The 15,902-nt window shown below is 45.6% G+C and overlaps 1 protein-coding gene across 2 annotated transcripts in view; it reads left to right on the forward strand.

Moving 5' to 3' along the window:
• The window catches only part of WDR59 (WD repeat domain 59), a 1,027,519-nt gene that overhangs the window by 705,316 nt on the left and 306,301 nt on the right, over nt 1-15,902 (forward strand). For both annotated transcript variants that reach the window (XM_086945225.1, XM_086945226.1), the window contains exon 19: nt 12,524-12,657. In XM_086945225.1, coding sequence (XP_086801351.1) covers nt 12,524-12,657 — 134 coding nt within the window. The remainder of the gene's footprint in view (nt 1-12,523; nt 12,658-15,902) is intronic.

Genomic DNA, 15,902 nt, shown 5'->3' on the forward strand with positions numbered 1-15,902 from the left:
CACCACCACCATCTCTTTCAACTGCATTGTAACATCTTCTCTTGGCTCCTCAAGCATTAGTGGGTTTCCCAAAGACTCTCCCTGTGGTCCCTCTTCCTAGACTGCTGGAGATCTGCTGCGTCAACGGGCCTATACCTCCAACTGGTTCACATCTTGCACCGGAGGTTCAGCTGCGTCAACGTGCCTTTACCTTCAAATGGTTTACTACCCCTCACCCTGTCCTCTCCTTTCAACTTTCTTACTTAAATCTCCCCTTCAACTTCTTTCAATGACTCACTCTATAACAACGGCAAGGTCTTGATTCAAGCTAAAGAAACTTGTCCCTCCCACTTCAACCACCTATTTCCATCCCTGGTCTTCATCCCTGGCACTTTGATCCCTCCAGACTCTTCAGCTAACTCCTCCTGAATCCTTTCTTGCATCTCCCTACCCACCAGGACACCAGATACAGCTCTCCCGAGAGGCACAGGCCTCCTGGCCCACCTGGCAGACCGGTTACCCTCCTTCACCCCTGCTTCCCTCCTTCACCCGTGCTCCTCCTCCCCCCAATCTCTCACTCTCCAACTGGGGCGTTACCCTCAACACATCAGCCCAGCCAATGGCCAGCATTCTCATTTACCTCCCCGTACCATCCTGGAATTCCGAAGGAACAATCCCCCCCAACAAGGTTAATCACCCCCTTCTCCAATCCATGTTTCCAACAGCCTGACTTCCCAGCTCACATAGCGACTTTTCCACCATATGCTCTCCCTTCTTTTTCACCCCACCCTCCTTCCCTCAATCCCTCTCGTTTTAACCTGAATCCTGCGCAAACCACTTACATCTTTCTTCATCCCTCCAGGAATGGTGCTTGACCCACTCTTCCCTTATGGCAACCTCTACCTTTCCCCTCCTCTAGCATAGAAGAACCATGCACTTTCTGCAACTACCCCGCAGGTCAATCTTCATCAGTGTGCTTGTTTCCAGCCCCCATACTCTCAGTTCTCCCAGCCCGTGTGCCCTCACCACGCCTTCCTCTTTACTCCTCCCTGACCTCCTGCCCTTTTGTAACTACCTTCTATCCCCTCCCCTCATTCTTTCCTCCCACCACAGCACTCACCCTTCTCTTCCTCAGTTCGAACTCAATACTATTTTGTTCAGTGTATGCTGAGATAATTTTCTCTCCACTGCAACTGGGATGACTGGAGAGAATCACTACCAATCAACATAAGTTGTTGAGTCTCCTTCCACTCTATATTCCTATGCCCCAACACAACTTCTTTCCCCCTTTCTCCTTGCTCTCCCTCTCAAGTTGAACTCCTTCCTGAAACCACCAAGCAACTTGGCATTCCTTGCCCAGCTCTACTCTCCTTAGAAAATGAACTAGGATATCTCATCTCATCTATCTCCCAGCTTGAAGCTACCATCTCCCACCTAAGTGCTAAAATTATCTAGTTTATCCAACACCCTAAGCCCCCTAGCAATCACTCACTTCCCCAAACTCCTGAAGAGTACTCTGCTCCTATGCCCCAAAAGAGCTGCACACAATCTGTTGCCAACATACATTTGCAATTTATTGGCTAGCTACAATACTTCTAACTCCAACCTCACACTTTCTCCTCTCCAGCGAACTCTAATCATGGCATTATTCCAACCATCTTCCTTGCCCGTACCAAAGATTACCCATTTTCTAACCAGACACCAACATTCAGAAACATTATCCATATCGCCCCTAAAAGCCTTCACCAAAACAGTCAGTTCAGAGTTGCGCTGTTTGCTTCACAACTGCAGATCTGCAAATAAACACAAGCTGGAAGTTTCAGACACCATCAGTCTTTACAATCTTGTTATACTTTTCCTCACTGAGACCTGGTTCAACAACACCTCTCATACTACTTTCGATCTTCTGCCCCCCATCAGCTATTCCATTATCAGAAATGATAGGATGCAGTTGGGGAGGTGTGGCAGTTATCTTCAAAAACTCCCTTCAATTCAAGGTTTTCCCCAACAGCTCTTTCTGCATCTTCAAATACCTTTTTCTGGAGCTTCAAGTACAGCACATCTCCCCTTTTAGGTTTCATGCCTTTTATCACCCGCCTGGTGACTGCTCTGCCTTCACGGAGGAATTCACTGACTTTGCTAGCGACCAATTCTCACAAAGCGACTAACCGATTTTTCTCGGAGACTTTAATCTTTAATGGGGCTCTCTAGAAAATTCAGCTGCCAACAGGGTTGCCACATTTCTCTTAGGAAATGATCTTGTTCAACATAGCACAAAAACAGCACTCTAAGGGCTCCATTCTTGGTTTTATCTTCAAAGTAGATATGCTAGTTGATGTAGATCCTTTACCAGTAGATTGGTCTGACCACTTTCTCATCCCCCTCTCTCTGCACCCATCTCATTCTGTAACCCTTGGCCACCTAAAAGGACTACTACCTGGTTCCGTAACACCATAAACATTGACCTTGACATCCTGTGCAACTCAGCCATGATATCACTTCCAATCTTAGACCCCAACTCTGATGTCAACTATCTTACCACCCAATGTCTCACCATTCTTTCAGTCATAATTGAAAATGTTGCTCCACTACGAAGTAAAAAGAAAAGTCCCACTTCTTCTGCACCATGGTTCAATAAATCCCTCTATGAAGAAAGAACGAACTTGAGGTACCTGGAGAAACAATGCAGACAATCCCCTTCCAATATTAATCCCGCCAATCTCCGTTACGCATTATTGCTCTACCACAAACACATCTTCCCTGAAAAAGCGATGCACTCTGCCAAAAACAGACCTAAAAAAGCTATTTAACCTTATCAAAAATACCAACATCTCTCCCACAACCATCAGATTTGACGGCCCTCCAAAGAAAGCAGCAGAATTTGCACTGTTCTTCAATGAAAAAGTGAAATTGCTCGTGGATCAAGTCACTCGCCCTACCCACCTTAAGGACCTCAAATCCATAGTCCTGTGACAGAACTTTATCATCGCCGAAGATGCCCTCCTCAAAAGCATTCTAGAAACAAAACCTTCTTACCATTTTATCGACCCCATCCCTAGTGACATTGCCATTGACTTCTACACCCTCTCCTACTGTACCAGCCTGGTTCCCTTCCTGTTACCCTTAAAATGGGACGTGCCTTAAAACAGGACAGGTTGTCCCACTTCTTAAAAACCCTCTGCTGATGTGAATGACCTCAACAATTTTTGCCCTATCACCAACCTCCCTTTTCTTGATAAAATTACTGAACGTTGTTTAGCAAAGCAACTTTCCAAACATATCGAGGGCAACAACCTTCTTGATGAGTTCCAATCTTGTTTTTTACTAGGCTGCAGCACTGAAACAGCCCTGCTACAAGGGATCGACGATGCCCTGTGAGTACTTGACTCTGTTGAGTCTTGTCTCCTGATCCTTCTTGAACTATCCGCAGCCTCTGACACTGTTTATCACAACACTCTTCTGAACACTTTAATTCTAAGAATGGGTTTTGAAGGCACAGTGCCCAAATGGTTTGAATCTGCCCTCTCTGGCATTTCTCAGATAATCTAAATAGCAAATTGTCTCTTTACATCAATGGCTGTAGGACAAGGCGTCTCTCAAGGTTTGATCCTCGTGCTCACCCTTTTCAATCTTTACATGGAACCTCTGGAAAGTCTCCTAACAATATCTGGGATCCATTATCACCTCTATGCTGATGACACCCAAATTTACTTTAAGTTGTCTTCTGCACATGACATCTCAATTCTCAACACCACTCTCAACTCTATTCAAGATTGGATGTCAGTTTATCAACTAATTCTGAATCCTTCACAAACAGAATTCCTTGTTTTCTCTACTTCACTCTCTCCTCCTCCTGTTCAATTATGGATGGTAATCTGAACATACATAACAACAAACCTAACATAGTTGACAGTGGCAAATCCCTATGTGTCATCCTAGACAAAAGTCTCAACCTGCACTCCCATATCAATACCATCGCCAAAAATGCACATTACCAACTGCGCCTTCTTAGGGGTGGTTTGGCGTTTCTTTCCTGAGCAAGACCTAAAAACCTTGGTCCAATCATTGGTTCTTTCCAGATTGGCCTACTACAACTCTCTTCTTGCTGGCCTCCCCAAAACCCACCTTTCTCCTCTAAAATCCATCCTCCATTGAGCGGCACGTTTTCTATATAGGGCCAAAAGAAATTATCACATCACACAAATACTGTTTTCTCTTCGCTGACTTCCTATCAAAGATAGGTCAATTTACAAGACTACCTGTATCACCCACAAAGCCTTGCACACTTCCCCCCCTTGTTATCCGGTGAATAAACTCAAAATCACAGGCAGCTCTAGACCATCACGCAATGCTAAAAACTTACTGCTCAAGCCTTCTACTTTCAAAAGGGAAATATTTTTGGCTCAACCCTTCTCACGCAATGCGGCTAGACTTTGGAACTTGCTTCCTCCAATCCTCCTCTTTCTGGACTTCAAAAACAGATCATAAAACTCTTCTCTTCCAAAGACACTTACAGGAATATTCAACCCATTTCATGACCCTTATGGACGCTTGGCATTAACTTGAGCTCAACTTTGTAAATATGTATTCGAAATATGTATTAACCTAATTTTGCCTCCTTTAATTTTGTTATAATCCTGATTGTATTTGTAACCTGTTAGTGTGTAAATGTCCTTGTCCTTGTGTAACTTACTTGGTTCTATTGGAAAGCTCTCTGAAACCTTTGGGTAAAGTTTGCGCTATATAAAACTGCATTAAACAAAAGAAAGTAAATTCTGAGGACTTGGCGCTGAGAAGCGGCTGATAGGCTACATGGGGGCACTGTGTAGAAGTGAACCAATATGAAATATGCACAGAACATATGCAGGCTGGATATAGAGCATGACACGAGTGCAAGGGTTGTGCTGTTGGGAGCTAAAAGCATTATTGGTGAGATGGCGGTATTATCGGAGCTCACAGTGCGCGTGCAGCAAGTAACTATACGAACAGGCACAACCCTTGCACTCGTGTGATGCTGTAGTTCTGTGAAGCCACCAATGAAAATGACCCCACAGTCCAAAAGCAAAGCTTTACAGGAGTCTGCATGGAGGGACGCACTCGCTTTACGAACATAAACATTTCAGTAATGTTAAGGACTTAGCTTTAGAATGGCAAAACAGAGCTGCCATTCAAGCACAAAGGCAATTTATACATGGTAAGAAATAGAAAGATACAAGCAAATCTCTGCATTTATAACGTATGTGCACTGCACTCCTGGAAGTACATCTGCTATTGAACTCCTACAGAGAGCCCTTTACAAAATCCAACAAGCAATCAAAACGTAAAAGGTGGTTGGAGCTCAGTCTCCTCACACAAAAGAGATCCATCCTCTCCCACCTTGACTTCACTAGTCTGCCCTGCCCCAGCTCTTTTAGACTATGGAGAATTGCCAACTACACCCTGGGCCACTGGTGCCAACGCCCATGGGTGGATCGTATTCAGTGCTGTGAAAGGCTGGCGATGTCCACGTAACTGCTCTAGCTTCTGCCCCAAGGGCGAGTGAGACCTCGCCCGGCATTTGAGCAATTGTGCTGCATTTCACCTGCAAAAATATGAATTAAAAACACATCTAACTTGAGCCTTACTGAGCAGCTCAGATCTGCACACACTTCTCCTCTCCTTGTCCATGAATACTGGGGCAACGCCCCTTACGCTCGTATGTGCCATCTGCTCCTGCCCTCTACTTCCTCCTGTTTCAACTGCCAAGTGTCTAGTCTACAGACCCCTCTAGTTCATCCTCCTGTGAGCACCCAACTCCGCATAAAGTGGGGATTGTTCCAAAATCCTCTGGGCCAAAAATGTCTGTTAGGATCCGATACATATACAAGCGCCTGGTCAATAGGTAAGGTGGCCTTGAATAGAAGGAATACTGCAGTGCAGATGGGTTATATCTTCTCCACAAGTCCACATGCTTCCGTAAATATACTCAGTTGTGGGCCCCCACTACTCTCATTGCCTATGTCGATCAAGGATGTCAACCATGACTACGTTGAAATTGCCATCCAGGATGAGCTGTCCCACTAGAAGCTCAAGGTGTGCTCCTAGGTCTACCAGTCCCGTAGCCTGCAAGCGGGACTGCAAATAAATCAAGCCAGCCACTATGGTGACTATTCCACTTCCCAATCATTTTAAAATAGTCTTCCTGGGAGTTACTCCTCACCCTCACCAGCTCAAATGTGAAGGCCTTCCTCAGCAGAATTGTAACCACCCTGAATCCAGAAGAGTAGCCTGCATGTGCCAATAGACGATATTCACCCCTGGTTAACATATGACACCTGTAGCCTATTAAATGGGTTTTATGAGGAGTACTAAATCTGGAGTATGTCTCGTTAGGTATTGATAGATTATTCCTCTTTTGATTTTACCCCCATGTCATTGGCATTCCATGAGAGTACCAATAGCCTTCAATCTCCGGGGACGGGGGCACTGGTATCACCTTATCTTATAGGTCGTCCCGACAAGCCACTCATTATAGTCATGCAGTTCTCCACCTGCGCGTTTCCACATAACATGAACCACACAAACATAGTCAGCCATCAGCCTTCGGCTCCTCCCACCACCATATATCCCTCCCCATCTCTCAGCGCTGTGGGAATAGGCACCTCAATTCGCTGGGAGCCTGTCGCCCTGAATATACCAAACTATTCCCAACTAGCCACAATGATCAACTTGAGAAATTGGAACGTTTCTAAATGGCAGTACCCCCAATTAATAGTACCTTATACTACCAGCAATGATTGATACATTCTCCAATATGTGTCTTGTTAAACCAGGATCTTTAGTCACTCATTGGATGAATCCTCTGCTCGGTCAGTTTCGCCAGTAGATTGACTGTTAAGACAAGTACATCAGTTCCTATGTAGAAGGGGGGGGCGAATTACCCCCACCCTTAGACCGGGTTAAACCGGCAGCAGACATCATTTACTCAGCATCAGGCACAAAGCAGGGGAAGGCCCTGGTCCCCTTAATTTGAGCGGATCGCAGCTTCAGTTCTGATCGATGGTGCCCTCACAAATCTTGGCCGCAACAGGGAGCTCCTTCCTACCACCACAGTCACTTCCCAGTCCTCCTGCTTCTCTCCTGTACACACACTGGGCTTCTCTCGACAAGTCGTGGCATCCAGTGGGCTACGAGTCTCTCTCCACCTGTGTCAGTAGGCAGCAGCAGGTCAGGTAAGCTGTGCTCCCCGCTGTCACTATGAGCGGCGCTCACCTCCTCATCAGGACTCTTCCTCAGATGTGCCTTCACAGCTCCACCATTCGTTCTCCGTGGCTTTCCAGCCTCTTCCTGGGCTTCTCACAAGTTGCAGTGTTTTGCAGCCCTCAGAGATGCAGGATGCTTCGAAATGTTATGTGCTCTGTCCCTACCCTCCTGCTGTATTTCATGATGTGGATCGATTGCTCAGCCCCACTGTCTTTTTTAGACCCTCGATTAGTGAAGCAAACATATCAACTGGCTTCCCCGGCTGCCACAGCATATTTCACGATCGTTCACAGTTCTGGAATGGAGATAACTGCTAGAGACTTCTAGCCGCTGATTTCTTACCTTGAAATATACCCCAGACCTCAGACTGGATCTGGAAAATCTTGAGCAGTACCTCTGCGCCTCTGGTAGGTGGTGTTGATCGGCGCTACATCAACATCTTCTGCGCCAGAAGAGGTGGAAATCAGAGGATTCTGGTCTTTGATGAAGTCTCAGCTTCACAACAACCTTTTGAAGCTGAAAGCCATCTGCCTGGCATTGAAAGCCTTCCTACCCTCCTTCAAGGAGAGATTGGTGAAGGTGTTCATGGACAACACCAGTGCCATTGGGTATTGCAACAAACAGGGCAGGCTGAAGTCATGGACCCTATGTCAAGTCGTCCTGCGTCTCTGTACATGGCTTGAGAATCAAGACATTTTCCTGGTCATACAACACCTGGTGGGCTCTTCAAAGGCCAGAGAAGACAAACTCAGCTGTTGATGCCTAGAAAATCAATGGCGTCTCCATCCAGAGGTGGTGCAATGTCTCTTTCACAACTGGGGAGAACGTTGGTCAGAGCTATTTACCACCCCGAGAATGTGCAATGTCAGCACATCTGTGTGTTGTGGTTTCCACTGTTGCTTTTGTTTCGAGAAGCATTTCATCTCAAGTGATGCGCAGGACTCCTGTACATCTTCCTGGCAAAAGTTCTGTAAAAGATCCGGACGTACCAGGTCCAAGTCATCCTTGTTTCTCCGGATTGGGCATGGAGAGTATGGTATCCCGAACTCCTGAGCATGTGCATCGTTCCTCCGGTCAGGCTGCCTCTTCAGGAGGGTCTCCTATTGCAGCAACAAAGTACACCTGAACGTGCACATGCTCAGCTGAAATGCGTGGAGATTAAGCAGGGGCAGTTGACGGTTTATGATCTTCCAGTGGGAGTATGTTTAGTTATACTGGCAACCAGGCGTCCATCAGCACTGTATGTGCCTGCCGTTGGGACAGGTTTGTGGTGTGGCGTGGTGTGCTGAAAAGCATGTTGATCCTATTTCTGCACTGTTGTCTGAGGTATTGTTTTATTTTTAGTCTGGCAAGGCTTTGGCCACAGTTAAAGAATATATTTTCGGCCATTTTGGCTTTCTAACGGTTGCGGGATCTGCTATCACTGTTCAAGTTGTGACTAGTTTCCTCAAAGGACTTCAACACATATTCCCTCCTAATTCCCTTCATTATGCCCCAGTGGGACCTTAACTTGGTTTTAATCTTTTTGATGTGTTTGCCCTTCGAACCCATGCTTAGCTGCCCTCTTGATGATTAAAAAAGTCTTCTTGGTGGCCATTACTTTGTCCCAGAAGGGTTATTGAGCTCTTTCTTCACCCTCCATACACCAGCTTCTTGCCTGACAAACTGGTTTTCCATACTTGTGCCTCTTCTCTGCCAAATGTGGTGATGCCTTTCCACATCGGCCAAAGCATCATGCAGCCGACCTTCTTCGCTCCGCCTTACCCCTCTAAGGAGAAAGAGAGACACCATCACTTGGGCCAAAAATTAACACTGTTGTACATCGATCGCACTAGAGAACGCCGGATGGATAAGCAACCCTTTGTTGGGTTCGCTCAAACAAAAAAAGGAAAAGCAGTGCAGGAACAGACCATATGTAGATGGCTTGTGCTGTGCATTTGATCTGATACAAACTGGCCAAGAAACAGCACACTGAAGGATTGCCGACTCATTCCGCCAGAGCCACAGCTGTGACCACTGTCCGCTCACGTAGTCTCTGTCTTTGACATCTGGCAGACTGCTGTGTGGCTTCTCTGCATATGTTTGAAAAACACTACTGCCTTGACAGTCAGATCCATTGTGACGGCTATTTTACCCGTTCCGTCCTCCAGGACTATTTGGTCTGAACCAGTTTGCAGAACCATCTCCGGGGCGGTATTGCTTTGGTATGTATTCTGAGGTAAGGAATCTGTTGCTGGAGGTGTGTGTCAAATGAACAAGTTACTTACCTTCTGTAACGCCTTTTCTTGTAGTGGGTGTGGTGATGAAAAAATTCCTGGCTTCTAACATTAATTTCTTCATTGTTAAGTTTGAAAATCCCATTCCCGCAATGCACTTGTTTCATGCTATATTAGGTTAGCAATGTGTGGCTAAATAGACGCCCTTTGTATTCATGTTATGCAACCCACTGAGTTATCCTTGTAGTGTGCAGGCTTCAGTTAGCAAGTGTGTCTCCATTTTGTATTTGTAGTCCCTATTAGACTGCTTAGGCTGTGCCTGTACTAGGCCTCATTATTGCTTGCCTCAGCAGAACTCTGTACTTCGTTATTGTTTTCTCTCCTGTCCAAGGCTGCTTCCCGACTTACTAATGAATAGGCCTTTCTGCCCTCACATACCTATCGGAGTGTGTAGTTCTGCTCCCACGTTAGGAGACTTTGAGACTCAGCGCTGTAGCCTTGAATTGTAGATAACATGTACCTATCTGGTAGGTGGTAGATCATCCTCCTGTGCCTCCTTTGTTCATGTTCGGCCCAGGCCGGTAACTTTCCATCGTGGGCGTGATTGGAGGCTCTTGGGAAGATTCATTACTTGTTGCTGAATGTTTGGGGGGTCAGTTCTTCGGCAGACATCTTAGGGTGCAGGTCAGATTGGACTCCTCTGCAGAGCATTGCTAATAAATAATGTTTGTATTCTCTACTGTCTGACGACTCTTCATTCTTGGGAAGGCATAGCAGGTAGTTGTAAGTAACCCGGGTGGCCCCTAAGGGCCTCTTCCTTCATCATATCTGACCTGACAGAACAGTTGCATGTTTGCTTGACCATTTTTAACTGTGATAAGCTTGCTGTTGTAAAGGGTTTGCTGCTAAAGGACACATGTTGCCTTCTAGGTTCTCCTTAGGTTTAGGGTTCCTAATGACACAAGGCGATTGTATTTTGAGTTTTGTCTTCTTCTTGACCCTTGTAAAGGAAAGGGCAGGGGAGTAAGATTATATTTGGATAGTAGGTTTAACATTTGCCATTGTACTTGGGAAAGGTGTACCTGAAAATCAATGTGTTGTTGCTTTGATCCTATTCATTATTATTTTTTATTATGATGTGCTGAAGTCTCTCAGATTCTTCTGGCTTCTGGACTTTCAACTTCTGCTTCTCTCGGATAGGACTTGTTCTTGTTCATGGTTTGAGTAAAACGCTATAGCGGCCTCTCCTGATGTTTTGAACATGGTTCTAGTCTCTGAATTCCTTGACATTTGATCATTAACTTCTTACTGATTGAAATCCATTGTTATTTTATAACCTTTCTTTTGGTAATCTGGTACTTTAATTCTCTGTCGTCATTTCACAAAGCTAGCTTGCGGGCGAGTGGATAGTTTCATGATCCATAAATATGGACTTACAGTGGCATGCTTCTGTGGTAATTCGGTTGATAGAATAGTGATATACCTTCCTGAGTGATGCTCTGGAGGCTGTCCTCCAGCAAGAGCTATTAATGGTGCAGAAATCGTGGGCAATTGTTGATTTAAAGACTTGACCCTCGTGCTATATTCAAATAATGTAAGGACTATAATGTGAAAGAGTGGCAAGTAGTAATGTTTTGATTACTCACCAGTAATGTACCATAACACTTGCCCTTTTTCTCCACAATCCTGTGCTTCTCCCACCTTCCCTCAACTCAGACGAAAATAGATGTTTCTTCTTGTGCCATATGCATTGGTAAGGGATATTTCACCAAAACTGCTCTCATTCCTGTGGGGTGTGGGTCTTCAAAGTTCTTGGATATTACAAACGGAACTTCTTTGAATGAGAGTTGAGTTATTTGTCTTCAGAACAAAGGGGTTACATTTGACTGTTTGCTGGACTTAACTCTGACTCAGGACAAAGATGTGGAAGTATGATATTCAATGCACTGAGAATTACTGGGAAGTAATCAGAGCATTGTACTAGAGGTGGAGCTGTTACCATAGTGTTTCTGAAAAATGAATTTCCAAGTGTTTGTACGCTGACCGCTTAGTCTTGTATGCATGTGCAGAGTTAAGGTTTATCTTTGTCATCCCAGCTTCGAACATTACTTCAACATTGATCCTAGACAGAGGCACAATTCCTTTCCGTTTGAATACCAGACAACCACCTTACACCTTACACCATATAATTTGTTTTTCATGTAGCCACACAGTACCTCAAGGGTCTCAGAAGGTATGACTAGCTCACCCCAGAGGATTTCAGTCTGTTCCACTGCTGCATTCGTCACATTCAAGATTTACATTGTAACCTTCATAGCAGAGAACATTAGCTTGCCATCCCTACCTGACAGGGAAGATTGAGATCTTAGGTAGTTGACGCGATAGATGCCACATTGGCATCACTAGGCTTGAGATCAATAATTTCATGTCTTTTTCTGCTGCTCACCCAAGATCTGTTGTTTCATATTGGCACATCCTCCAAAGCTCCACATCTCCTCAAAAGTTTGGTAGTAGTACAAGGTACACGATGATGCATACACCTTGGTGGTGCTTTATGAAAAATGACCCAATTCAGTGAACAAGCTGTACTTAAACCTTCTTCTTTTGCCCCACCTTCATCTTGTGGTGCACTCTGATGCTTTATATAAAACTTGCCCCTGTAGAAGTGCAAGTATAAAAATGCTAAGATTTGCCACACGTCACTGCTTATGATTGTGTTAGTAGGGCCAGATCGTTTTTTTTGCTTTTTTCAATTTCCTCCACCCAAATGTTAAGACATAGATGGGGAAATCTTTCAAGTATAAAGAGTTTACAAGAATCAGAAGTGCTGTAGTTTAACCAGGTTTCTATATCTTACAAATCTCTAGTTTTTTTTCTTTCCTTTTCTAGGCTTGAACTTTTATGCAGATAGAGAAACTAATTCTGCTGCTGCCCCGTTTTGGAATGTACCAAAGTCTACTCCCTTTTGAATGCTCATCTATTTCAGAGTGAACTAGAACCCATTGACTGTACTATAATATTGGGCTTGTATTGCACAACCTTTCTTTGATGCTTCTTGTGCTAAGACATGCATTTCTCCTTCCTAGAAATCGCGTCGCTGGAAAATGAAGAGAGAGAATGCAGACACAAGCAGTCGGCCCATCAAAGCTGCCGGGAAAGTGATAATCCAGGACATCTCCTGCCTGCTGCCTGTGCACAAGTCACTGGGAGAGCTGTATATGTAAGGAGGTTTTCTTTTTTTTTTTTTTTTTTTTTTTTTTTGGTGTAAGATGTTTATTGCACTGTTCATCACATAACGAAAAATGTACATTGTATTCGCCTACAACCGCGTAGGGCCGGCTACAGGTGTCCACCACTGAGAACGCTGGTGGTAGTCATACACAGCCCATCACCCGACATCCAGCGGCCCGGCGGCGTGTTATCTGATAGTCCACAGATTGGCGTCAGTGCATTACTCGCTCACAATTCGTCAGTATTCTTACATTTTCACATTTTCTGTATAACGGAATTTAAACATAACAATATACTGCCCAACTTGTAATTCTCACATACTACAAACACTCTGCATCACAGCATCCTCCCTCCTCAGCCATACAGGCTGTCATTCCAAGTCCCCATCTTCAGATGTATACCTTACTCGTTGTCTGCTTCTGATTCTGACGCACCATGTTCTAGTAAATAGGCACGCAGATACCCCCAATAGTCTTTTGGCCTAGATCTGATCGGCAATTCCTCCTCGTATGTGTTGAGCGTGTCTCGACAATAGACCATATCCTCTATCCAGTGCTTTACCTCCGGGGCTCTCTTGCTGTTCCAGTGGAGAGACACCCTTCTCTTGGCTAGCAGTAGTGCAACAGCGCAGAATTTTCGTTTCAAGGCTCTAAGCTGCGGGACAATACCCAACAGACAGACTTTCGCCTCGCACTGCACGGAAACACCGAGCATGTCATTCAAAATGTGTACGACCTGGTCCCAGTATCCCGCCACTTTACGACAATACCATGCTAGATGCATGAAGTCCGCATCTTCCTGTTTACACCTACAACATTGTGAATCTTCCCTCAAGCCATATTTATACAGTCGCTGAGGCGTATGGTACACCTGGTGTAAGTACTTATAGTGAATGATTTTCAAGTTACCGTTTGTTGTCAACATGCCAGTAAGCATGCAGGAGGAATCCCATTCTTCGTCGGTTAGGGATTCCAACAGCCCTGCGCTCCATTTGTCCCTAGCCTTGTGTGCAGTGCCCCCTACCGCCCCCTGTATGCTTGCATATAGCTTAGATACTAGGTGAGATGCTGTGGGTGTAGTGAGGAGCAGATGTAGGGGTTCAAGTGTTTTTGGCTCTTCCGGGTGTGTAGGGTAGTGCTCCTGGAGTGCCCTCTGTAGCCTGTAGTAGTTAAATCTGAAAAGTGGGGACGGGTTGCTGATGTATTGTAACTTGTCCAGAGTCTGGAATTCACCTTCTTTATACAAGTCCCCCAGTGTATCTATGCCAACCCGCTTAAACAGATCCATGCCAACCTGCTCCTGTGTTACCGAAAGGGCCGGGTGATGCGCTAAAGGAAGTGTGGGTGCATAAAGTGGTAGGCTATCCGCTGCTTTTCCCATCAGCCTCCATGCCTCCGTAGTGGTGTTGACCGGATTGATGTCGTGGTCATGTAACTTAGGGCGTTTATGTGTCATTATGCTGGTTAGCGGGATTGGGTCAGCATCACCCGCTTCCACAGCCACATGTGTCATGAAGGGTATGTCATGGTACCAGAAGTGCGCAAATTGCGCCTGAGAGCACAAGTAATATAAGTAGAAGTCTGGAACCTTGAAACCCCCCCTAGCATACGGCAGTGTCATGGTGCGCAGCTCCATCCTCGCCTGTTTTCCCGCCCAAAGCAAATTAAGCACCAGCGTGTTTATATTACGGAATACTGCAGCTGGAGGTTTTATCGGAATGTTGTTAAATAAATACAGGAACTTCGGTAGAAGTACCATCTTGATGATCGCTGCCCTGTCTGCCAAGGATAGAGGAAGTCTGTTCCATCGTTTAATTTTGTCCTCAAGGGACGCTGTGGTACGCCCGTAATTTGTCCGAATGACCAATTCAGGGTCTCTATGAAACCATATGCCTAAATATTTTGTTGGTTCCTCCTGCCATTCCAGCGGGTAGTCTAGTTGTGTCGGTCGTGTGCTGTCCGTCAGTGCGAGAACAAGGGATTTATTCCAATTGATCTGTAAGCCGGATTGTTGGCCAAATTTTATGTATTCTCTTCGAAGCGGATTCAAGTGCTGCTCAGGATTCTTAACATACAACACCATGTCATCCGCATAGAGCGAGATGTGTATTGGCCGGGAGGGCATTTGAAGTGCCGAGCAGTGGTGGTGCTGGCGGATTTTACATGCCAGTGGCTCCAAGATTAATGCGAAGAGCATCGGTGAGAGTGGGCACCCCTGCCGAGTACCTCTGCATATTTGAATTGGTTCCGATATGTACCTATTTACTCTGATGCGTGCAGTTAAATTCGTGTATAACATCGATATCCAACCCAGAAAGATCTGCGGAAATCCCATACGCACCAGTACTGCATGGATAAAGGGCCAGCCAATAGTGTCAAACGCTTTGGCAGCGTCCAGCAACACCGCCACAGCCTTCGTCTCCGGGGCCAAATAGTGCACTAATGCGAACAAAGTGCGGGTGTTATGTGTGGTGGCCCTATCAGGGATGAATCCAGATTGATCAGGTCTTATTAATAACGGCATGAGTGGTTTCAGCCTATCCGCCAGCAGACTAGCAATGATTTTTGTATCTACATTTAATAGCGAAAGGGGGCGATACGAATCACATTTATCTTCCTCCTTTCCCGGTTTTAGCAATGCTATGAGCAAGGCTTCCCTCAAAGACGCTGGCAGCGTCTGGGCCTCATGCGCCTCCCCATACAGTTGCACCAAGTGCGGGGCAAGCAAGTCTGCATATGTTTTATAGAATTCAGTTACGAAGCCATCTGGCCCTGGCGCCTTGTTATTAGGTAGGCGCCTTATGGTGTCTGTAACTTCCTCTACTGTTATTGGGCGCTCTAAGTATTTCCTATGCCCATCAGCTAGCCACGCCAGTTCTATATCCTCCATATATTTCAGTAACTCAGCTTGTGATGGTGACGGGCGCGCCTGATAGAGTGTGCCATACGAGTGCATAAATTCCTTCAGTATCCCTTTGACATCCGTAACCACCTCTCCGGTGTCAGTACAAAGAGACGCTACATTTTGTGGGGTTTTACCTGAGCATATCTTAGCTGCCAGTTCCCTGCCCGGCCTGCCCCCCTCACCATAACGCCTAGCAGTGGCCCGCTTAGTCACATACGTAAGCTCGTCTGTTGCAAATTTGGCTTGTTCCGTCAGCAGCGTTTGAATGTCTCCCAGTATTTTAGTGTCTCCCGTCTGGGTGTATGTCTGTTCCAGCGCTTGAATGGCTGT

This window comes from Lissotriton vulgaris, chromosome 12 (genome assembly GCF_964263255.1).
Source record: "Lissotriton vulgaris chromosome 12, aLisVul1.2, whole genome shotgun sequence".
Lineage (NCBI taxonomy): Eukaryota > Metazoa > Chordata > Amphibia > Caudata > Salamandridae > Lissotriton > Lissotriton vulgaris.